This window comes from Gymnoscopelus microlampas, assembly GCF_963454915.1.
Source record: "Gymnoscopelus microlampas genome assembly, chromosome: 12".
NCBI classification, from domain to species: domain Eukaryota; kingdom Metazoa; phylum Chordata; class Actinopteri; order Myctophiformes; family Myctophidae; genus Gymnoscopelus; species Gymnoscopelus microlampas.
The window spans coordinates 23,337,545-23,363,013 of NC_139949.1; the positions used below are offsets into that span (position 1 = coordinate 23,337,545).

At 41.2% G+C, this 25,469-nt stretch overlaps 1 protein-coding gene across 3 annotated transcripts in view; it reads left to right on the top strand.

Moving 5' to 3' along the window:
- The window catches only part of dlg2 (discs, large homolog 2), a 221,729-nt gene that overhangs the window by 20,275 nt on the left and 175,985 nt on the right, over positions 1 to 25,469 (top strand). For all 3 annotated transcript variants that reach the window (XR_014602005.1, XM_084074833.1, XM_084074834.1), the window contains exon 3: positions 15,335 to 15,486. Coding sequence is in view for 2 of the 3 variants with exons in the window: in XM_084074833.1 (XP_083930959.1) it covers positions 15,335 to 15,486 (152 nt within the window). In the remaining variant the exon portion in view is untranslated. The remainder of the gene's footprint in view (positions 1 to 15,334; positions 15,487 to 25,469) is intronic.

The following is a 25,469-nucleotide window of genomic DNA, read 5'->3' on the forward strand; positions in this document are numbered from 1 at the left end:
GAACAAGTTCCCGTTCATAGTTCCTGCCACAGAAGTTGGAACTATGAACGGGAACTCATTTTAATCTTTCAATGAAATTGTAGCCACAGTAGCTCTTGTGATGTGTGTACTTTATTTTACTTTATGTATTTGTGGCACGAGAACACATTGTAGGCTACCAATGTACAATATCTACATACAGTAGATGTCTTCGGCACTCCAAACCAATGCACTTCATTATATTTTGGTGATGGACAATCACTACAGTTGGAAAAGACAAAAAAGATTTAAAGGTCCCTGTTGATTTAGCTAAAGTTTCCCTTTAAGTTGGCAAACTCCATGACCTGGCCCTTAGTAGACATTTCTTGCAATTACACCATGTCAAAGATTACTAAATGCTTTTGGTAAGCTTTAAGGGTTACATGTGTACTTAGTGGATTACAGGTCTTTTCGAAAGCTTTTGTCATATATGTAGATCATCTGTTGGTACAATCACTAAGGGCCCCTACACACCGAACGATATTTGAAGTGTTCGGCGAGTAAACAGATCGTTAAGCACACTACCCGAGTCTCTTTCTTGAAATCGGGCTATATATATCGTTGTGGTTCTCGCACGATTGATTGGTCGGCGACAGGGGTTCACTCATTGCAAGATATTTCACCACGATGTGATCCTGACCCAATACATACATTTGTTTTTATTCCAAACGTCTCACGAAAACATGAAAGGCTCCCATGAGACGGAGACAGGACGCTAATGATTGACATTAAATAATTCTCTATTTCTCTGTATGTCTCTCTCTCTCTCTCTCTGAAACAAAACTTGTAAAAAGTCAAAAAGTGTTGCCGTGTCCGCTTATTATAAGCAAGTTGCTTGTAAAAAATATTGGTGGTTGTGCTTTTTTTTAGCTTATTTCTAAAGTGTCCTTTTTTGCCACACACACACACACACACACACACACACACAGCTCTCTCTCTCTGTCTGAGCAATTCCTCTCAAATAAACAGCCCCATCCTCGAGCAGTATATATATATAATATAATGTTTAACTTAATACAGGACTGTCTGGACGGTAATATTGTGTTTCTATGCGGGAGGACTAGCCACGGTGCGGCTGTAATGTGCTCTCATTGGCTCTCCTCAGGGCCGACAGACCCAAATATCAAACTTGCTAGAAATCTAAAACTTGTTGGGAACCTCTCGCCGACCACAATTTATCGGGGTGGATCTCTTCACTGAGATCGGTGGTTTTGTCGGCGAACACCCACCGAACACCCCCCCCCCCCACTTCAGCCAAAGAGGATATTTTTTCTACAGTGTCAACTGTGCCTTTCCAGTGGGAAATCTGTTGCTGTAGAAACAAGAAAACTGTTCACCCTGTCTACAGACCTGAAGCCGCTTCTACAAAATGTCTTCTAAATCCTAACAGTTTTCTGAAACACTTATGTTGCTATAATATCAGTGTTCTCAAACTTCTTCATGTCAAGGACCCCCAAAATGATATGTATTTGGCCGCAGACCCCATCTCAAAATATTTAGTTCCAGGGACCCTGTTACAAATGTTTGCTTTAAATATATATATATCGAAAGATTTGTTCATGATTTTTCAAAAATAGCACTCTGTGCGGTGCTATGACCTTGTATATCTGCTATTTTTTGAATAGCCAAAGTATAAAATAATGGTTAAAGTGGTTCAAATCTAAAATGACAGATGCTTTCCTGGTCTTAATGGGTTAAGAAGAATGGGAGGAATACTGGAAACATCATGGGTACCAGTGTGCATCTATACTGTGGGTACGCTCTGAGGTCCAGTAGAGGGAGCTATGAGACATAGTTTACATTAAATCACTAATCTGTTTGCCTTCTGCCAAGATGCTGGTGGGGACAAGGCTTCGCTCCTTTACTCGTTTAAGCTCAATTATCAAATTCAGGTGTATGACACAAAGACAACAATTGAATTTGGTGTGAGTACTAGCATTTGGGGAATGTCATTATTCCCTAAATCATGATTTTGTATTTTGTATTTATTTATTATTAATTGATGAAGAGCAGTAGTGAAATCATGGGTCAGTTTTTAGTTAAAAAAAAGTTGGTTGGTTGGACGATTCTCGAGATACGTGAACTACAGACACACAGACGGACAGAGATTTATCACATTTATAGCAGGATTAAAGCTGCAATCCTCAATGATGTTGAGCAAATAAAACGCTATTTTAACCAATCTGTATGGCTGAGTATGTTAATACAATATAAATAGCACACTACAGTGGTTGGAGGTGGTCTCCCTACTCTTCCTTTGAGAAATTCGGACCCTGGGACCCCGGGTAGGACACCTACTGGTCCCATAAGCCCAATTATCTTCCCTATCCAAGTGCAGATTTCCTATTGCTTGAGCGGTAGATGTTTGGTTTCCTGCTTCAGCAAACCCAGGTTTGAATCTCAGGTGTTACATTTGTAATAACCTCTCTCTGTCAGGTGAGGGGATATATATAACATATGGATTGCAGCTTTAACACACAGGAATGTTAGGATTATTACACCAGTAATGGAAACGGAAGTCAGTGCTTTGCTTCCACACAGCACAACACCAGCTCAGTTAAGCCTGAATTATACTTAGTTCTGCGCTAACGTGTCGTGCTGCAGCACGTTGTGAGCTTATAGATCTTCTATTTTCGGTGAGTTAAACCCAGTGGTATTTTGGTCGCTACACGGGACACCATTGCGTTCCACTAGAACATTTTCACCCCCCTAGATTCACAAACCAAGTACTCAAATGGCTACTTTGCATAACAGGTTTACCGGTGGCGGTGAGCGTGTGCACTCGTGCATGTGACGTCATTAAAATACCGTTCCCCTGAAAAAAATAACACCATTACACCACTGGTGATACCGAAAATAAATAGTGTAACTCAGGCTTTACGCCTCCTGCCTTGCTCAGGTCATTAGGACACCCACATACTTTGCTGACCCTGCTAGAACAAACTGTGCCTTACTTCATTACCAGGGCAGAAGTCTAGTTATGAGAAACTGTAGCCATTCACTCAGAAGAGTAGCCATGTGTTATATATTTCTTATCCCCTTCATGCTTGGGGCAGAGTGTGGGCTTAACATTAACATAAAACAGTGGGATATGAATAATCAATTACTGTATCCTACCCTGAGGCTGATCCATCACTACACCTCATTTTGTCTCTACTCTGTGTCATGTTTGTATTTGACAGGTTTAGGTATATTTATTCAGAATATTCTTCTGTGCTGCATTAATTTACATAGCTGACAGAAGAATATAGGTAAAACATACTAGTCTGTAAATTGGGTACACAAAGTAAATAAATACAGAAAAAGAATACAAATTTAACACTGGATTAATTTATTTAAAAATATTCTTAATGCTTTGGGCCCCGCTGGTATAGTACCAGATTATTAGTATAACATTTACCATTATAACTGATTGTTAAAAAACACTGTTCAAGCCATGATGCAAACATTGATTTTCAACTTCGAGCATCAGAACAGTGCTTGGCGTCAAGTCTCATAGAAAACTTGCATCCCTCATCAAATGATGTAGGATCTGAAGCTACATTGAGACAAGCTATTACCGGCATGTGTTAAATTTTGTATTATGCCAATTGAACAGGTATTTGGTTATTTTTCATATAGTTTCACTCGATATCTCGCTTATGGGAGAGAGAGGAGTAGCCTCCCATTTGCTCCCCGCTGCTGCCTCCTCTCTAACATGGGAGCCAGCCTTCGCGTCAAGCGGTGACAAGATTTTCTCCTCCTTGACCGAAACAGCTGCTTCAAACGCCAAAGCACTGGGCGCGGTTACCCTTCTGCTGGTCTCCGCCACGGGGCTCTACAGGTCAGCAGGGGACACTCTGACCCGGGAGACAATGGCGGAGCGCTGCCAAAATCACCAGTTAAAACCCTGGTGCTTGATAAAACCACAATCCAAGCCGCGGGGTGTGCCATGGCTATGCGTGTTGTCCAGGTGTGAGCTAGGCTTGACCTCTCCAAAATCTCTGAACAAGAGAAGAGAGCGATCCTGAACCAAAAGGCGTGACCCGCCGGCCTCTTCGTTGGGCACGGTGGCTGCCATGACGCACAGATAGGAAGAAAAGAGGCGAAATGAAGCGGCTCTACGGAGCAGCCCCAGCCCGCAGCAGAAGGGAGCGCCATGCAGGTCACCGCCTCCCTCTGTCCCTTGGCTCGTGTTCCACAACAAAAAAAAATCACACCCTGTGTGAAGGAAGCGGTGCCTTTGGGGCGGGGCTTAACTCATTTCAGTTCGTCCCTATTGGTGGTCTGAGTCCACTTACCAAATTTGTACTTGGTAGCATGCTGCAAACTGGAATGATGGCTGTTTAAAGGCCAGCCAATGGGCAGACAGAGGGGGCGGGGCTTAAGTAATTACAGTTCGTCCCTATTGGTGGTTTTAGTCCAAGTACAAAATTTGTACTCCCTAGCATGCTGCGAACTTGAGTTATGGCTGTTTAAAGGCCAGCCAATGGGAAGACAGAGGGGGCGGGGCTTGAGCAATTCATGCTCGTCCCGTATTGGTGGTCTAAGTCCACATACCAAATTTGGACTTGGTGGCATGCTGCAAACTGGAGTTATAGCTGTTTAAATTCCCGTGCTCATCCCGTGCTCGTACGGGCGGACGTCCCGGGGGGTCCCTGGACCCCTCTTTGATAACCGGTGGCACGTGTGGCCAATGAGAGGAGAGATGGCATAGGCAATCTCCAAGTCCGTGTGTGTGTGTGTGTGTGTGTGTGTGTGTGTGTGTGTGTGTGTGTGTGTGTGCGTGTGTTTGTATGTGTTGCTTCTTTGCCGTGCTCATCCCGGGCTCATACGGACACACAGACACACAGACACACAGACACACAGACAGACACACAGACACGGAGTCAAAGCCAAGTGTAGAGCGGTTGGCACCGCTAAAAAAAGAAGGAAAATTATGTGGCACAATGTTGTTAGACTGCAATGTGTACGGAATGCTTCGCGCCACGTTTTGAGCTTGTCGTCGATTTGCTACTTTTGCTGTTTTTGAATGTGAATCCTGAAAAGTAACAGTTTTGGGATGAGGTTTTCCACCTGGCAGAGATTATTTGTAGAATCGGCCTCAGATCTTTAATGGGTTAATGTTCTCTGACACCCACACTCCAAGTGTTTTCTTACCGTTTACCAGATCAAGAACTGCTGCATCTTGTCTTCATAGGAACTCATGTCACGTGGGAAGTGACTTTGTGCTTGTTGCCATAGAAATGCCACACAGTAAATTGTTGAGCATGTCTTGGTGAAGCCCAGGGCATGTTAAATGCGAATTATTCTGCTACAAATTGACCTTTGTATTATTTTTGCCTGTGTGATTTCCTTTTATGTGTGTACGTAAATCTGCATACTTTCGCTTGTCCGTTTTGCTGAAGGTGGGTACCCACCACCCATCAGTGTTGCCAAGTCTGCTTATTATAAGCGACTTTGGGCTTGTTTTTCTGTAATGTCGCTTGTAAATATTTGGTAGTTGCGGGTTCCTGGGCTTGTTTTTGAAGTGTAGTTGCTAATTTTGGGCTTGCTGCCAAATGTTCACTGTGTAAACCAGTGGTTCTCAAACATTTTCAGGTCAAGGACCCCCATATTAATATGTATTATTTTGTCCACAGACCCCCATCTAAAAGTATTTTCTGTGACCCATGTACCAGAATTTGTGTTGTTAACATGTAAAGAAAAAAAAAAAAGGAAAGAAAATCTAAATGTTTCACTTTTATTTCCAAGATTTGTTTTGAAAATAGCTAATATTAGGTTTAAATTGCTCATGTAGCCTAGTTGCGTCTGTTGGGCTTGTTTTGATATACCTAGTTGCTTATTTATCTCGCAAAATCTGGCAACACTAGTTGCACAATGCATTCTGCCTATAGTCCATATTCACACGGTGGCCATTTTGGAATTGAACATTGCGTTGCTGTGGCAACTGGGGTGGCAACTGGGGTGGCTTAATGGCAATATGGCCGCCGTGTGAATATGGTCTATAGATCATTGTTTGAATTTTGGTTACTGACCGTGTCGAACCAAAAGGAAGAGCTTGAGATGAGGTTGAAACGTTAATCACTTAACCCATTCAAACCTGAGGCCGATTCTACAAATGCCTTCTAAATCAGTAGTTCTCAAACGTTTTTGTGCCAAGGACCCCCAAAAGTATTTTGTATTTGGCCGCTGACCCACAAGAGAGCTACAAGCTCACAACGCATCGCGTTGTGAGCTTGTAGATCTGCTGTTTTTGGCGAGAGTTTCCCCCAGAATATGAATGCTGGGGTTTAAGTGGTTAACTTAATTTTAGCCAGTTAACCCATATACATACTTAGTTGACTGGGGTCCCCCAGGGGTCTATACTTGGTCCCCTCCTTTTCTCCCTCTACAACAAATATCTTCACAGAAAATATCCACAAGCGTTGCGATCTTGTTGAGCTTCTATTTTTTTTTTTTTAAGATATTTTTGGGGGCTTTTAGGCCTTTATTTGGACTGGACAGTAGGCTGACAGGAAATGGGGAGAGAGATGGGGGGGAGACATACAGCAAAGGTCGTCGGGACACTGTCATGCTGGATTATCAGCTTATGTGGTATGCGCCTGGACCGCTAGGCCAGCGGACGCCCCTGAGCTTCTATTTTTGCCCAATGTTGGCCTCTTATGACATGCCCAGAATAAGGACGCGAGGGTTCATGTGGTTAATCCTCCTCTTTGCACTCAGAGACATCTACTCTGCACTCACATTTCTGGTAACAACTATTGATTCTTCTTAGCCATTATTTTACTGATAACCTTTTTGGATTAATAAAATAATCGCGTGTGTCATTTTAGATTTCAGCATTGGATTTTTCTCATATTTCTCATAAAAATATATTAAACTAAAACAATACATGGCAAATGTAGGTACTCTTCTTTAACTCATTCACTGCCATAGGACGATATATATATATATATATATATATATATATATATATATATATATATATATATATATATATATATATATATTTATTTTATTTTTTTGCACAGAACCTGGAGATGGACATGCTATTTTCAAAGGCGTATAACACGCGAACGGGAGGTCGCGATGACATTTCTTTTTTTTTCGGGGAAGCACAGCAAAACCCTCAGGGGATCGATTAGCAAGTAGCAACCATCAGGGGATCGATCATACTGGAGATAAATATTCTGTGACTACTTGAAAAGGTAAGACAATTGAAAAATCTCTGGCAGTGAATGATTGATTGATTGATTTATTCTGGCAGTGAATTCAAAATAATGAAAAATATATCATGGGGGGACCCTATAAAAAAGCAGCTAAATCGGTGATGCTCACTATCAGCAACTTGTTTCTTGAGTCGTGCTGTGGCTGTGCAATTGAGGTACAGTGGCTGTTTACACACTTTAGACCCAATGGTGTGTGAAATAAAGATCACACCAGTCCATTGTGTGGGAAATGGGGATATCTACCATTACATAATCCCACATTTCCAATACCCTCCAACCCCATATGAATACTTATGGTCTGCAGCTGTTTGAAAGGGGGAAAAAACATTTAATTCATTTTCTGAAATTTATGTAAAGAGGTTGCAGTGGTTGCTTGTTTTACTGTAGCTTGACTCACACTAATGATTCACTGAATTCAAGTTAACCACGTAAACCCTATATAAATTCCCCCAGGGTTCTATACTTTCCCCCCTCCTTTCTTCCCTCTACACCAAATCTCTTTAGCCGATCTACATCTCATCTTTGTATTGCCAGTTTTGTATAGAATTGTATCTGATTCTGAGTTACAAAATAAATAAATCAAATAAATGAACAACTTCCAAGTTTTGATCATTGTTGAAATCTGAGTCAAATGCAAGTGTAGACGGATCATGCATGTTTTCCCATTTCATCACAACTGATCAGTGTAGGTGCTGTAATTCCTTAAGGGAAGTGAGAGGGAGTGATTTATTGCTAATAACTGGTAGCTTATGCGTGTGGAGAGATAGAAGGAAGGATTAGTGGGCACCGCAAGCCTAATTTATACTTTGTTGCACGACCGTGACAAAAATAACTGATTTTCTTCAAGCCATGCGGCCGTGCAACGAAGTATAAATTAGCCCTTAGTCACCGTGGAGGAGGGCTATCTATGGAGGGGGATGCAGTTGGAATAATCACTCCCCAGAGAAGAGGCAGCGTACAGGCATGATGATCACTGCAAGCCCCAGCCCACTCCACCCACTCGTTACGTAAGCACGGAGAAAGCAGGCCTGCATAGTGACTGTGTGTGTGTGTGTGTGTGTGTGTGTGTGTGTGTGTGTGTGTGTGTGTGTGTGTGTGTGTGTGTGTGTGTGTGTGTGTGAATTCATTGTGTAAGTGGGTGTTTTTGCTTGTTAGAGGAAGCTATGAGCAGTGGTGGAAAGCAACTAGGTGCATTCACTGTACGTGTGTAAGTACGGTTTTGAGGTACATTTACTTTACTTGAGTATTTCCATTTTTTATACTATTCTTTTCAAACTGCCACCCCAGATATACCAGAGGCCAATATTGTACTTTTTAGTCCACTGCAGTTAGTTGACAGCTTTAGTTACTATATGCTTTGTAGATTTAGATTTTTATTACAAAACAAACATTAACCAATTAAGCCCTATTTTATACTTTGGCTATTCAAAAAATAGGTGATCTTCAAACTCACAACGTTGTGAGCTGTAGGTCTGTTATAAAAAAAAAACGTTGACAAATTTTGGAGGAAAAAAAAACCTTACTTTTGTACTGCAAGTATATTTTGATGCCAATACTTTTGCAATACTTTTACTCAAGTACATTTTTGAATACCCGCCTTTTACGTATACCCTTACTTTACTTATATTGTGGTATTGCTACTTTTACATAAGTAAAAATACTAATAGGAGTACTTCTTCCACCACTGGCTCCGATGAGAAAGAGAAACAGAGAATGTTGGAGCTTTTGTCTCAGAGGATGCAAATATCGTCAGATCCACTGCAGGGTTGCCGTGGAAACCCGAAACGGGCAGAGCAGCATGCACTCAGCTGCTGTCGTATTGTTGGAAAAAAGAAAAGACAAATAGTGTAAACTGAAACAATAGTTGATAAATGGAAGTTATAGTAAAGTGTATTTTGTTAAAGCCTCATTTATATGTATGAATGTGTTTCTCAAGAAACAATTTTTCAACTGGAAAACCTGAGGCATTGCATTGCATCATGATGTGTCAGCTTATATTTGTTTTAACCAAACTATGACAGCTGTGTGAGACACAACAGGCTTTGTAACTGATCACTACAATTTAGATTTACAGTTTAGACATTTAGCAGACGCTCTTATCCATTCTTACAAAGTGCAAGAAGATCATAGTAAATGGCATGAACCGTAGTCGAGTAGAGAATAAGTGCAAAGATAACAATTAACAATGCTTACTGCTGTGCCTATTTTGTTGATCAGCAATCACGTTGTTACAGTACATGTGGGATAGGGAAAAATACAGGGCAGATTGTGATTTTTGGTCATTGTATCTCATGATAAAGCTTATGGATTAACGGGTAATGCTTGTGGATTAACAGATACTTTCACTGTTAAATACCGACTAAATGATGTTTAACCTTTTAGTTGATAGTTTAGCTTTAGCCTAATACAACAGTTTATAGTTTGCTATGTACATAGCTATAGTGATTCATACATCAGTGCCACCCCCATACATTACATCCATATACTGTACACTGCGTACACCATCATACACAAATATTGCCACCAACATGACTTCTGTTGCTACAGTGAAGTCTGAGCATTTTATATTTCAGTATTGCTTCTATCTAATGCAGTATGTGGCCAGCTAATTTTAAATGCCAATTACACCCTACATTTTCTAATTAGCTTGCTTATTAAAAAGTTCCATGTCAACCTGTAACTAGCTAGATTGTTGCTCTGTTAGCACGTGTATGATTGTCCCCACCAATTTTCCTCACCAGGTCTGCTTAAATAGTTCATCACTTCCCTATGACAAAAAATAATTGCCTGAAGATAAGAGTTTAAACATAAGCTGGCAGTTTAGATTAAACATCTACTTTGTCTCTGTGCGTCCTTTCTTGTTCTTCTGTTCGGTGGAGGCAGGATAATTCTTTCTTGTGTAGGAGCCCACACAAAGTGAAAGTGATGTTGAAGCAACACAGACAGTGCTGTGTCCTGTGCATTGAAATAAATGTATAGAACGGACCTTTCCATTCATAGCAATGCTGGGCTTTTGTACGGAAGAGGAAGTAATCAAGTCATGGAGGACTCTGTGATGTGTTGGTTCCATATTAAGATGACATATAGCAATTTATATCAATTGTTCTGGACCTTTTTTGAGCTCTGAACCATTAGCATACAGTATATTGAACAGTCCTCAAGCCACCCCCACAACAATATAGTGTGCTCGGCTATAAATACAAACTCGCAACAAAGTTCTGTCAGCAAGCACTTTGCTACCAGAGCACAGAGCTGTGTTCACATAAACACAACCATGAGTTAAACTCTGCCTAACTGCAGTGTTGTAGTGCTAACTTTGGAAGTGGCGGATTGGAGGGCTTTTTTTGTTACTTTATTTCGGTTTTAGGGTTAACCTCTGATCCACCCGTTCCCCCCCCTCCCACGAAAGCCCCCCCGTAACCACCCCCCGCACGCAACCACTCCGCCGTGCTGCGCCAGGCTGCGCTGCGTTAAAACGCACTGTCTGTGGTGGCCTACTGAAAGCAATAATAACATATAGTAATGACAAGGGTGCAATTATATTCAATGATATTTAATTGTTTTGTGGAAAAAACATGGCTCTTCATGCTTAATTAAAGAGAGACTCACTTGCCTTTTCTTATAGTGAAAAAAAATAAAATCATATTTTTCAATTTTTATTTTTTTAAGCAGTTAGAGAAGTGAGGGAGCGCCGCTCCCCCGCGTCCCCCCTCCACTACACCCCTGCCTAACTGACCTTGTCTTCCTGGCCTGTCCTACCTCTTGAATCCAATGAGGGGGTCCCCCTTGACAGAGAAGATTCCCAACACAAATTATGTTAAGCACAAGAACATAACTTAACATCATGTTGAGCTCAGGAGGGCTTTCACATGCATGCCAAGTATTAAACACAGTGCCAGCTGCCACCCCTAAAGCTGCTCAGCAGTGCCGCGCAACATACAGTAGAGAGCCAAGTACCATGAGCATGAAAGACCATCCAGTACAAAGGTCTTAATTGGTAAATTATCTGCATTTCTATAGTGCCTTTTATCCAAAACACTGAACAGTCACCCATTCATACACCGATAGTAGAGGCAACCATGTCAGGCACCAACCTACTCATCGGGAACAGTTTGGGGTTCAGTGTCTTGCTCAAGGACACTTTGACACGAAACCTACAAGCCAGGTATCGAACCGGGAACCTTCCAGTTCCCAGACAGCCGCCCTACAATACCTTAAATATGTACCTTTAAGTGTGAAGTTTTACACTGGCCCATATTGAACACATATACAGTCTAGTGTGCAAAAATCCCTAGAGATCTAGTCGGTGAATGGCAGCTTAACTGGTTCATCCGTAGAGGAAAAAGTGGAATCTTGCTTCTATTGAGAGTGGTGAGTTGTGGTAGATTGCTGGCAGCGTTAAGCACATTAGCCAAGGCAGGGCTGAATTAGAAATCAGCTGTGGAGTATACGGTCATTGTCTCTATTGGAGGGAACTGGCGGTCTGTGTATGTCTGGGGATTAGACTTGCTGCTAGCCTGCCATGGGGCATCTGGTGCACAGACAGCACACTGTTTCACAGGACTCTAGCAGCACTGCAACATGACCAGTGAAACCAGGGAATCTTTACGGTACGGTACTGTAAGTTCCTATACTGACTAACTTCTTGGACCAATTGATATATTGTGCACTTGTGGAACAGTGGTTGATGTTATGGTATTCATGATATCATGTTGTCACTGAAAATGGCAGGGAGTCAGTGATATAGATTGTAATTTAATATGCACTGGGTAAGATTTAATATGAGATTAATTATCAACAGTTTATATTATATTTTATATTATTACTGGAATGCTGATACATTCGTTTGGCCAAATCAAATATTATGTTGAATTGTAATTATCAATTGAATGACAACCTACCAAAATGTTGGGATTATTATTACAATAAACCATCATACAGTAGCTGTTTGTGGGCGTTTAGGGAATTTGCATACATTTGGCTCCATTCAGTCACTTTTATGCTCTATCTCAGGGGACACATTTGACTCAATTGTTTGCAGCCTTTGTAACACAAATGTACATGAATAAAACTATTTAAAAAGTTTGTTTTTTGTTTTTTACTTTAGTCCCTATAAAGATGAGAAATGTGGACTTAGTTAGGCACTGAGACCACAATGCTCGTGGTGCTACAGACTGAATGCTAATAGCTTGTCGTTGTTAACACCCATTTAAATGTAAATGTCCTTTCTCCTTAGAGACAGGACTCGGGACTGCCATGGCAGACCACTTGTAATGGGGTTGGTTTCTTTGGCAGAACATGGGTATCTTTCTATAGATGTGGCCACTTTTTAATAACTCTGGTGTGTCTCTGGTGGTGTGGGCTGTCAAAGTTGAGTTACACAATGAAGAGGCTTAATGGTAGACATTGTGATGACGTAGAAACAGATGTTGGCTCTTGCACATTCTAATGCAGTGGGGCTTTTATGCTGCAGTGACTCATGCTTTGATTCTGTGAGATCATGGCACTATTACTGGGACAATTTACGTTGTTTTACCAATAGGGTGACTGATATAGTGTGGCCCCTTAGTTTACAGTATGTTGAATATAAAGCATGCATTTCCATTCAGGTCACACTACTGATTTGATCTGTGCCGCAAGAGAGAGATATTTTTGTTTGATGTATTTATTTGACATAATGGTACATCATTTGCATTTTTGACACAGCCTCAGGGTGACTTTTCCAAACACATGTTCAGCATCAGATGTTTTTTCTTTGTTTTTAAGGAAACTGAACAAAGACTAAAGTCATTATTGTCTCCTGGGAATTATCATGGGGAACTTGTTGATTTTCTTGAAAACCAACCAGATTTCCATATACAGGCACACAATGCTGTGGTATTAGTAGGGAAAACAACAGAGTACAGCCTGCAATGATGAGTCAACAGATAATGAATTCAAAAGTAGGATAAAAATAGGCCTTTCTGTTTTAGCTCCTTACTTCCTTAAATTAAAAAATTATAAAAACAATTGTGAGAGATTGTATAATTATTCAAATATTCCAAGTGTTCTAAACAAAAGAAATTAATATCAACATTTACAGTTGCACAAAAAAGGAAGAAGTTACAGGAGCGCTACTGGTATCCCTCAAACCACCGGTGCTCATGGAAGGGAATACTATTCAGGAGAGAAGAAAATTTATGCCAAAAAGGCATAAAAAAATCGGGGTCCAGGCACTCAAGGTGAATTTTATAAGTAAAGGCCTTTATTGTATTTGAGCTAGATACAGTTAATACACCAGCGTGTGTTGGCTTGCACCTTCTTCAGGGTGTAGTGCTACACCCTATTTATTGTCTCAATGTAAACATGAAGCTAACATATAAACATAGACCAAGTGAAATTACTTGGTTTGTGTTTGATTTATTGTCTTTCCTGTAACTGTGGTGCAAGATATGACCTGGCCCAGGTCTCGCCCTAACAGCAGAATTGTCTTCCAGCCTATGGACTTTTGTCCCTCTTCAGCAGTAGCTTCAGCAGTGTAGCCTCTCCTACTTGTTTTTCCTGACTTTGCCTGTGAGCTGCCATTGTCCCTTTCTGCGACCCCAGAGATACAATTAAGCTTTCACTGGGTCTCTTCTATCTTTTAAATTGGAGTAGGTGGGCGGTGTAGCCTCACTGCCATGTCTCCTCTGTCACCCCCAGTAGCAAGACGTTTGGTTTCCTAAGGCCAACTCTGTTAGGCTGCAATCCTACTGTATGCTGGCCATACCTTCTATCTTTCATTTTGCGTCGACGTGTCATTGTAGCATCTCAGTTCTCACGTTCATTATCCCAAAAATCATCACGTTACCATTGGAACAATTGATTATTTGTGTCAGTCTATATCAATGGTAGAGTCATTATTTTTGTATTTTCCCACATTGTCTCCCCAATATAGTCGTTGGCATTTCCGTATATGCACTGCACTGTGGTCCCTGTCACTACCAACTGTAATGACTGTGTAGATGACCACATGCTTCTTCTGATATATACAGACTTGCCACTGTCGCCAGCCACTTCTTTTTACCCGAAACGGAAACATTTTGCGAAGAGAGAGTAACACTCTGAGGTTTACGCTATCTCTGCAAGATCCCCTCCCCGCTGAATAGCGACTCAACCCTCCACCAGCTTCCCACCTGCAAACATTGAAACTTTTTCGTGGCAGCCATAATGACATCATAAATAGTAGGGTGAGGGTCCTGTACAAGTGTTACAAATGATTCTACGTCTCTGTTCCATCTATTATAGCAGAGACTTAGCAGCAGTGAGCCAACATGCACAATAGCAACACCCTGACTATGTTTGTCATGAAAGGACTAGAGCCTTAATTAGTATTATTGGTATACAACTGTACAGGATGTAACATTACCCTAATATTTCTGTCAATATGTCTGTTGCGAAAAAAATATCTATTCGTTGGAGTGCCCAGCCAAGACAGAGGCACTGCTGCCGGAAATTGAAACCAGGTCTCTTCGGTTGTTGGCGAGTATTTCACCCCTACGGCACTCGGATACCCAACGAATAGCATTGTTGACATATTCTGATCCAAATTTCAGTCATACAACAAATAGCACACATTTAATTTATGATAATTTCACCATCATAATATATATTTTCTTTTTGGAAAACACATTTTAAAAGCTCTGTGGGGGTGTATTATTTATTTTTAATAGGGGCCGTATCCATGAGTGGAGGAGCATTTTGGATATCATGTCCAGACCACTGACACGCAATGTTTATTGATGTTGCAATATCCAACCCCATGAACCGTTGCTGTGCTCAGACCTCCTGTTATCTGCGTTATTAGCAGATTACCGGGTTGTCAGACGCAATCAGGAGGATCACATCAAATGACTGGCGCTCCTCTCCAAAAGTAAAAAAAAAAATCTGCTTGAAGCTGGACGCATAGAGCGCTAAAGCCCGATTCTCGGGCACTGGGAAGAGGAGCGTTCCAGTGCGTCTTTAGCATAGAAATGCATGGCAGAAAGGCGCTGGCAGCTCAAAAACGCTTTCTGTGTTCATTTACATAAACATTTAAAAAAAGATATAGGGTGTAATAATAACGGTTCCTAATGATGTTTTCCCAGATATCCAGGAATTTTATGAGGTGACACTGCTCAATACTAAGAAGAGCTGTGAGCAAAAGCTGGAGGAGGTCAACCACATGGCCCACAAGTGGGAGAAGAGCGTTTCCTTTCCCAGCCCTGAGCAGACACAATCTGCCTGTCCTCCTGATGAGGTGAGTCCACTGGCATGACCCTGTCAACCACGCTATTAATGACAACCAGTCAGGCACAAACTTTTTACCCCCTTTCTTCTCCCCAATTTAGTCGTTATGCCAATTGATTCCTCCCTGCACACATTTGTGTGTTGTCACTGCTGTTGTATCCTACCAACTCACCTGCCAGTTAGGAGCCCCCACCGGGAGGACGTAGAGTCTTCGTCTTACTCCTCCCACCCAACATTCCCTGCTGACAAGCACCGCCCCAGCCCGTAGGAATACGTACAATGATACCCTACCCGAACACGGGCCAATTGTGTTCGTATAGACGCTCGACAAAGCTGGATGCACACGGTGTATTCTAACCCATAACCTCCCTCTGTGGAGGGCAGCTACTTTACCACTGCACCACCCGAGCACTGACTGTAGCCCTTTCAAATATCGTAGATACCTTTATGAGTATTCATTCAAACGTTTTGAATGTCGAAGAAGATAGCTTTAGGGGTACGGCACAAGTAAAATAGCTTCTGTTACAATTTGTGTGAGGTCAAGTTACATTATTACTAGACTACCGTAATGAAAACACAAGTCATATTTTCAGGTGATAATACACTAATGAAAACATACTTGTGAGTATTACATGACAGTATAATAATAATATGATATGATCATTGGTTAGTTAAGTGAGGTAGAAGTCTTAATTTCTTCCATGTATGATATTCTGTTCAAACAAAGTGACCAGCTTTTTTTCATTATTTCGATCAACAGTTTCAGTCATTAAAGGCTGATAGCTGAGACTAAGCTAACACTTTGAAAGGGTTATGATGTTGAAATATTATCTAGGAATTTTCAAAATACCAAACTAGAATTTGCCACCTTGAGTGATACCAATTAGTGCCTGGGCCCATGGATTACAGAAGCCTGTTACACGCTGTACCATACCGTGACTATACCCACTCATCTACCAGAAAGTACCCAAAGTCAGCATTGGTCCTGGTTCCTTAAACACACCTATTATCTTGCAACATCTTACTTTATACACAATTCATGCTGCACTGTCACTGAAATGCTGTTATTGTAAAATTGACAATTAACATATACAATGGAAGCTATTTGGACGGTAAAAAAAAGACACCCACTCTTCTTCTAAAGTTGTTCACTTGGCAGACAGAAAGAGAAGGGGGAATAGAGCAGATAAAAGAGGTGATGCATGTGTGCTTGTCAGTGCTGGGACATTCTAATTAAAGCAAATGAATAGAGGGTGCTGCTGAAGGGGTGAAGGCCATGAAGCACTGAAATACCAAGAGAGATGAATCCAAAAGAAGCTGCTATTCCAAGAAAACAAGGAAAACAAAATGCCTACTGAAGATCATGTGACTTTATATGCACTTTTTAATTGGGACTGTTTATCCCAACCACTTTGCACTTTGCTGGGTAAAAGAAATGAGTGATTATAATAATCCAGCTCAGAGCTGTTGTTGCATTAGGGATGAATGTCCAATATAATTCTGTGTTGAAGCAGTAGGTTACTCTTGGGTAGATAGAAATAGTAATGAAACAAAAACTCAAGACATTAGAAGGGAAAGGTAGTCTGGTGGTTCCCAACCTTTTTTCTTCTGGTTTTAAAGACGATAGGGGTAGTTGGTAAATACGGCCCGTATCTTGGTCCGTGTCATGTCTCTGAAAACACACACACACACACACACACACACACACACACACACACACACACACACACACACACACACACACACACACACACACACACACACACACACACACACACACACACACACTGTATATATGTACTGTATATATATAACTCCTCAAATGAAGTTTGTCTTTCAAATCTTTCATAAAGTTGATTGATTCATCTGGCCAGCAATGAATGGAAATATAGGTTACTCTCAGGTATGGTCTTATGGCAATCTGGGATCCCAAGTCAAACTAGAAAAAGTGCTCCTCGGAGCACAGGTCTCCGCCAGGTCTGGTACGTTATTGTGGCGCTATAATAGGCCAATGGGAAAAGAGTGCCATTTATTCTTAGATCTTTCATGGCAATCGGACACTGCATTCATGATTTGGGGCATTTTGTTCCAAAAATGAGTTTTGCTAAATTAGAGCTGCTGGTGGCGCCATAACAGGCCTATGTGAAAATGGTGGCATTTTTTCCTTGGCCTAGTGGGAATGTGCGTGTGAAATTTCACGGAAATCGCAAGCTGCGTTCATGATTTGAGACATTTTGTTCAAAACGGACCAACCCTGCAAACTTTGGAAGCCAACCTTAGCCAATGAGGATGGAATATGGGAAATCGGACACATCCATGTTGATCACATTTGTAGGAGTAATATAAAGAAATGGCCTCCTGGTGGCGCTATAACAGGCCCATGTGAACAATTTGAGGCAGAGGTTCTGAATTGGCATCCAGGGAGTGTGTGTGCACAGTTTCGCAGCGACCGGGCCAACGGTGCCGGAGATTAGCCGCTAACGGGCGGACAGGCCACACAGACGGACACACGGACGGACGGACAGGGTGCAAAACATACTCTTCATTGAATTTTCTGTGACAGTTCCACACAGAACTTCACATTAGGCTACTCCTGTCAAACAGAGCGGCTCTGCTGTGAAAGTTTCTCCGACGTTAGTGTGTGCGTGTGTGCGAGAGAGACCGAGACCGAGACCAAGACAGAAGGAAAGAGAGAGACCAAGACAGAGAAATAGAGAGAGAGAAGCAGACGCAGTTTTCAGTGCTGTAAAGAGCAGATTCTAACAATTAATAACAGAACACATTGTGCAAGAAGTGCAAACACAAATAATAGATACAGTAAGATGGTAAAACAAAAAACAGCATTCAAATTCATGATAATAGTGTCCCCACACTATTTAGTAACAAGTTCTCTCTATCAGAGGGATAGTGAAGAAAAAAAGACTGTTGCATGTGTGACTGTTGACAACCTCATTAGCTTGTTGTCTTCTAAACCATCCTATCTAAGCCTACAAGCTTCAGAAATATATTTCTCACCCAATTGGGCAATGCCACAGCATTTACAGAAAATGGAAACTGAGACTCATTAAGATTTACCGAAAACCCAAACAAGCCAAAACTCCTTTTAATTTTGTGTAACATCATCTTCATGTCTTTCATCTGTGCCATAGATCAGGGGTCTTCAACAGGGGGTCCGGGACCCCTAGGGGGTCCTCAGAGTTACTACATGGGGTCCACCAAATCTTTGTGTGATATGATTATTTTTTTTACCTTAACCACTTGAACCCTAACATCCCTTTTCTGAGGAGAACTTTATCCAAAAATAGCAGATCTACAAGCTCACAACGCCTCGCGCTGCGAGGCGTTGTGCGCTTGTAGAGCTGCTATTTTTGGCAAAGAGGTATAGGTGTAGAGGGAAAAAAGAGCAGACCAAGTATAAAAAAAGTTTAATCTGAAACACAATTTTATATAATATAGAGGGGGGGGGGGTCTCTGCTTCATCTCTCTCTCAGCTAGGGGGTCCTTGGCCTGAAAACGTTGAAGACCCCTGCCATAGATGAATCCAACCAGTTCATTATGTATGTGTGATGTGTGTTTTGTAGGGGTGTGCCGATATATCGTCCCATGATATATCGCGATACGTTTTCGTGACGATATGTATCGTTTTGGGAAAAAAAATATCGTTTTTTTTTTATTTTTTTACAATCATTATAATCAGGCATGCAAACAGCCCCGAGGTGAAAAGGGTGACAACATGTTGTTGTTTTTTCGGGTCAGGTGTCACACTATTGCCCTATTTGGATTGAAAACGGCTATTGTAGCTGAAAAGCTACACGTTTGCATGTCTGAATAATGCAAAAACAGAATTATTTGTTTGCATTTACTTTTTTCCTCCCCCATATATTTTCATAATAAAAAAAGTGCGTATCGTATCGATATCGTATCGAAGTTGTGAGCCAAATATCGTATCGTATCGTTTGGTGAAATTAGTGTATCGGCACACCCCTAGTGTTTTGTATCTGAATTAATATAAGTTGCCCTCGTCAGATAAGCAGCAGATGATTGAATATCATTTATAAGTAATTTAACCTTAAAGTTGACTCAGATTTTTGTATTTGACAGTTAATTTATCAGTGAAACATGAGTCTGTATTTTTTTATCTATTTAAGTAGCATACTTACCTTCTGACTTCCACTAAACAACATTAGCATGTATGTACTGTAAATAAAATAATGTATGTCTATCTCATTACTGCTACTTCCTGGGGTCCACACAAAAGACAAATAATAAAAATCCAGTATGAAATAATAACTCAATATTATACAAAATAAAACAAAAGAAAGACAAATTGTAAAGATGAAATAAAACAAGGAATAGAGAAAGAAAAATCTAAATGAACTCAACCTAATTTCTTTACTGATGACAGCTTCTTTTAGTTTCTTTTTTTACCTGGACTTAATTACATTTACAAATATAGCTGTAAGCAGCGATAATACGGGGCCAGGAGAGAGAAAGAGAAATGATAATTCCTTTAACAGGTCAGTTCATGAAAGTCCTTGCGGTCTTGTTTCCAATGAGGGCCTGTGAGCAATTAGGGGTTAAGAGTCTTGCTCAGGGACAAAATTCATTTCATCGACACATTTGTTGACCTGGCCTGGAATCGTACCTGGGTCAACCAGAGCCTCTGGCTCCCTAGGCGGGCTCACTAACCACTCAGCTATGGCCGACCCTCAGAGAGAGAGAGAGAGAGAGAGCGAGAGAGAGCGAGCGAGAGAGCGAGAGAGAGAGAGAGGCATGGAAACGGAATAGATTGAAGATAGAAACGGAATAGATTGAAGAGACAGAGAGAGAGCCATGGAAACGGAATAGATTGAGTGATGTTTTTTGCAATTCAACTTAAATGAGTCTGCATCAAGTGAGGCTTGAACCGGCAACCTTGCGATCGTGAGGCACTCTTAGGTAGCTGCAACACTACCTATAGTGCTATAGCTTTGTCCAGGCTGATATTGTCTGTTGAGGATCACAAACTCTTGCCTTCTGTCATGACCCAAGCCCCTGTTTCACTAACACAAAGATCACTCGTTCACAAACCATTTACCAATGAAGAAATTGTACATCTCCTCAGAACCAAAACTAGTGAAAGTAGCCGATCTACAAGCTCACAAACCATTAAAAGTTGTCAGATTGTACATCGGCTATTTTCACAATGAAGTATGTTATACATTGAAAAAACATACTCTCATTGCTATCTGAAAAGTTGTGAGATTGTAGATAAGCTATTTTCACAATGAAGTATGTAAAAAACACTCAATTAAGTATTTCATGTTATCTTTAACAATTGCAAATGTATTCATTGATAGTCATGTTGTGTGAAATGCAACTTAGATGAAGTCTGCACCAAGTGAGGCTTGAACCTGTGACCTTGAGGTTGAGAGACATACACCTAAGTGGGACGCTATTGGACCAACAGACAAACCTCTGAAAAAAGAGATCACACTGATCATACAGTTTCACGCAAATAGCTGAAAAATCCTGGGTTTAAGTGTTTTTCAAACTGCTCAAGATTGCGGACAATCTAAGGGCGGTGCTTACTGGTCAACGTGATAGATGTGTTCCTCATTAGTCAAGGCACATGTGTAAGCAGGTCTAATGGCTGTCGGCCAAACGAGGCAGGACTTTTGCCTGTTTAAAGTTTCAATTTTCAAAAAATTGCTATAGCGCCCCCGTTTGACCAATTGGAGTAAGATTGGTTTCAGTGATATTTGGAATGGCCCTTTACATTTCTGCAAAGTTTCAAAGAATGGTAAGTCTGCATGTATGTGTTAGGGGCAGATGAATAATTGTCATAAAACTGCAATATTCATTGGCTGATTAAAGCTTCATTTTTTCACTTATGGAAAATATTTTGCAAACGTTTTTTGGCATAGATCCAAAGTTCATGTGTAAAAAGTTTCGTGCAGATTACTCAAAAATCCCAGGAGGAGATAGGTTTTAACTGTTTTTCATATAATTCAAAATGGTGGGAGATCTAAAGGTCAGAGGTCAAAAGTCAGAGTGTGAAAGTTGTTCAGCATGAGGGGACGCATGTGTGCATCGAAGTTTCATGGCTGTAGGTGAAACAGGGCATGAGTTGTACCTGTTCAAAGTTGGCATTTTTCAATTGAGTGCTATAGCGCCACCTTTTGACGAAAGATTATGAGAATTATTTCTTGATCGTTTTTCATGACCATCTATCATATGGCCGAGTTTCATAAAAAGCGACTGCACGGTTCAGCCAGAACTGCCAAAAGTGGCAGAAGAAGAAGAAATGGAAATATAGCTGCAAGCAGCGATAATATGGGGCCAGGAGAGAGAAATGATAATTCCTTTAACAGGTCAGTTCATGAAAGTCCTTGCGGTCTTGTTTCCAATGAGTGCCTGTGAGCAATTAGGGGTTAAGAGTCTTGCTCAGGGACAAATTTCATTTCATCGACACATTTGCTGACCTGGCCTGGAATCGTACCTGGGGCAACCAGAGTCTCTGGCTCCCTAGGCGGGCTCACTAACCACTCAGCTATGGCCACCCCTCAAAGAGAGAGAGAGAGAGAGAGAGAGAGAGAGAGAGAGAGAGAGAGAGAGAGAGAGAGAGAGAGAGAGAGAGAGAGAGAGAGAGAGAGAGAGAGAGAGAGAGAGAGAGAGAGAGAGAGAGAGAGAGAGAGAGAGAGAGAGAGAGAGAGAGAGAGAGAGAGAGAGAGAGAGAGAGAGAGAGAGAGATAGATAGATAGATAGATAGATAGATAGATAGATAGATAGATAGATAGATAGATAGATAGATAGATAGATAGATACGGAATAGATTGAAGAGACATAGAGAGAGACAAATGGAATAGATTGAAGAGACAGAGAGAGAGACATGGAAACGGAATAGATTGAAGAGAAAGACATGGAAATGGAATAGATTGAAGAGAGAGAGAGAGAGCGCCATGGAAACGGAATAGATTGAGTCATGTTTTTTTGCATTTCAACTTAAATGAGTCTGCATCAAGTGAGGCTTGAACCGGCAACCTTACGGTCATGAAGCACTCTTAGGTAGCTGCAACACTACCTATAGTGCTATATCTTTGTCCAGGCTGATATTGTCTGTTGAGGATCACAAACTCTTGCCTTCTGTCATGACCCAAGCCCCTGTTTCACTAACACTAAGATCACTCGTTCACAAACCATTTACCAATGAAGAAATTGTACATCTCCTCAGAACCAAAATTAGTGAAAGTAGCCGATCTACAAGCTCACAAACCATTAAAAGTTGTCAGATTGTACATTGGCTATTTTCACAATGAAGTATGTTATACATTGAAAAAACATACTCTCATTGCTATCTGAAAAGTTGTGAGATTGTAGATCAGCTGTATGTAAAAAACACTCAATTAAGTATTTCATGTTATCTTTAACAATTGCAGATGTATTCATTGATAGTCATGTTGTGTGAAATGCAACTCAGATGAAGTCTGCACCAAGTGAGGCTTGAACTGGTGACCTTCAGGTTGTGGGGCACACATTTAAGCGAGAAGCCACCAACAGACAAGAACCTGTGAAAAAGGAGATCACACAGATCATACAGTTTCACGCAAATAGCTGAAAAATCCTGGGTTTAAGTATTTTTCAAACTGCTCAAGATTGCGGACAATCTAAGGGCGGCGCTTACTGGTCAACGTGATAGATGTGTTCCTCATTAGTCAAGGCACATGTGTAAGCAGGTCTAATGGCTGTCGGCCAAACGAGGCATAACTTTTGCCTGTTTAAAGTTTCAATTTTCAAAAAATTGCTATAGCGCCCCCGTTTGACCAATTGGAGTAAGATTGGTTTCAGTGATATTTGGAATGGCCCTTTACATTTCTGCAAAGTTTCAAAGAATGGTAAGTCTGCATGTATGTGTTAGGGGCAGATGAATAATTGTCATAAAACTGCAATATTCATTGGCTCATTAAAGCTTCATTTTTTCACTTATGGAAGATATTTTGCAAACGTTTTTTGGTATAGGTCCAAAGTTCATGTGTAAAAAGTTTCGTGCAGATTACTCAAAAATCCCAGGAGGAGATAGGTTTTAACTGTTTTTCAAATAATTCAAAATGGTGGGAGATCTAAAGGTCAGAGGTCAAAAGTCAGAGTGTGAAAGTTGTTCAGCATGAGGAGACGCATGTGTGCATCGAAGTTTCATCGCTGTAGGTCAAACACGGCATGAGTTGTACCTGTTCAAAGTTGGCATTTTTCAATTGAGTGCTATAGCGCCACCTTTTGACGAAAGATTGTGAGAATTATTTCTTGATCGTTTTTCATGACCATCTATCATATGGCCGAGTTTCATAAAAAGCGACTGCACGGTTCAGCCAGAACTGCCAAAAGTGGCAGAAGAAGAAGAAACGGAATAATGCGAATAACAATATGGGTCCATGCTGGAAGCCTGGCCCCATAATAATGCGAATAACAATACGGGTCCATGCTGGAAGCCTGGCCCCGTAATTAGATGTGGGGGAGCCTATTCCAATATACAATCCCCACAATTCTTATCAACAAATCTTATCGGAGGGAAAGAGTAAAGGAAACAGCACCCACAGCATGTATGACTGCTGACAACCTCATTAGCTTTTTGTCTTCTAAACCTTTCTGTCTATGTCTACAAGCTTTGGAGGTATTTCTCAATAAATGCAGTATATACAGATTTTGAAAGCCAAGACTCATTAAAATTTGCCAAAAACCCACACCAGCCAAAAGTCCATTTTATTTTCCGTCATTATCATCTCTTTCATCTGTGACATGGATGAATCCAACCAGTTCATTATGTGTGTATTATGCGTTTTGTATCTGAATGAATAAAAGTATCACTCGTCTGATGATGAATGATTGAATACCATTTATACGTTTATGTAATGTAACCTCTAAGTCGGCTCAGTTTTGACAGTTCATTTCTCAGTGACAATTAATGAGACTGTATTTAGCATTTTGGTTGCAGAATGTTTTTGTTGAGAATATCCAGTCTTACAGTACCAGGATGTGGTTAAGTGAAGAAGAATTGGAGACTGCTGTTATAGCTGCCATGCAAAATAGACAAACACACAGACAGAGGCGAAAAGATAATCTCTGCCTGCCGGACTGTCAGAGATAATATTATGTTGTGATGGATCTTTCCAGTATTCAGTTGGGGCACTGAACTTTATCTTTAATCTCATTAATGTTTGTTTATGATTTAATCCCTTCCCTGTCAAATTTATTGCTAAGTTTGAAACATAGCTCTGTTTTGGCACACGCTTTAGTTTAGAGGCATTTTGACTTCAACCTCCATTTGATTATCCTACCATAATGGGGATGCTAAATGTTGCTCCCTAGTTGTCTCACTTTTCATAGTACTGAGGAATTATCTATACTGTATCATTTCATATACGCGCGCACGTGTGTGTGTGTGTCTGTGAGGGGGAAGGGACCAGAATGTCAACCCACACACGTTCCATGGGAGCCCCCTGCAGCGGAGCGTGAGGGCCTTTTTGTGCCACAGCTGTCAAATTTGTGGACATGTACTGTAGCTCCACATCGTGCCTTCTGTTTGGCCAGTACAGGCAGGTCCGAAGTCGTCGTAGGGTCTTGGAGCCCCAAAGTGGCCCACCCCGACCGAACCATAGACCATCTGGTGTATTGTAGGGCGGAGGCATTCAGGAACTGTTGTATTTTGCCCCCGTCTTCAGATGTCTGCCACTTGTGATACAGGCTGGCCGGCTTCGATCCAACTCCAGGCCCGATTGATGACCACATCGTTGTCCTGCTCTCAGTGCAGATTGTGTGGGGTTGTCACGGATCCTGTCAGTCACTGTAACTGTCTGCTACTAGTGGTGCTGCTGTGCTCCGTAGTCCGTACCTCTAGTCACTGACAATACTGACACACTCACAGTTTCTCAGTACAGTGACATCGAGACAGCCTGCTTGACCGCTGTATGGTACACCACAGCTCCCCATCGCCCAAGCACATTCAGTCCAATGATATAG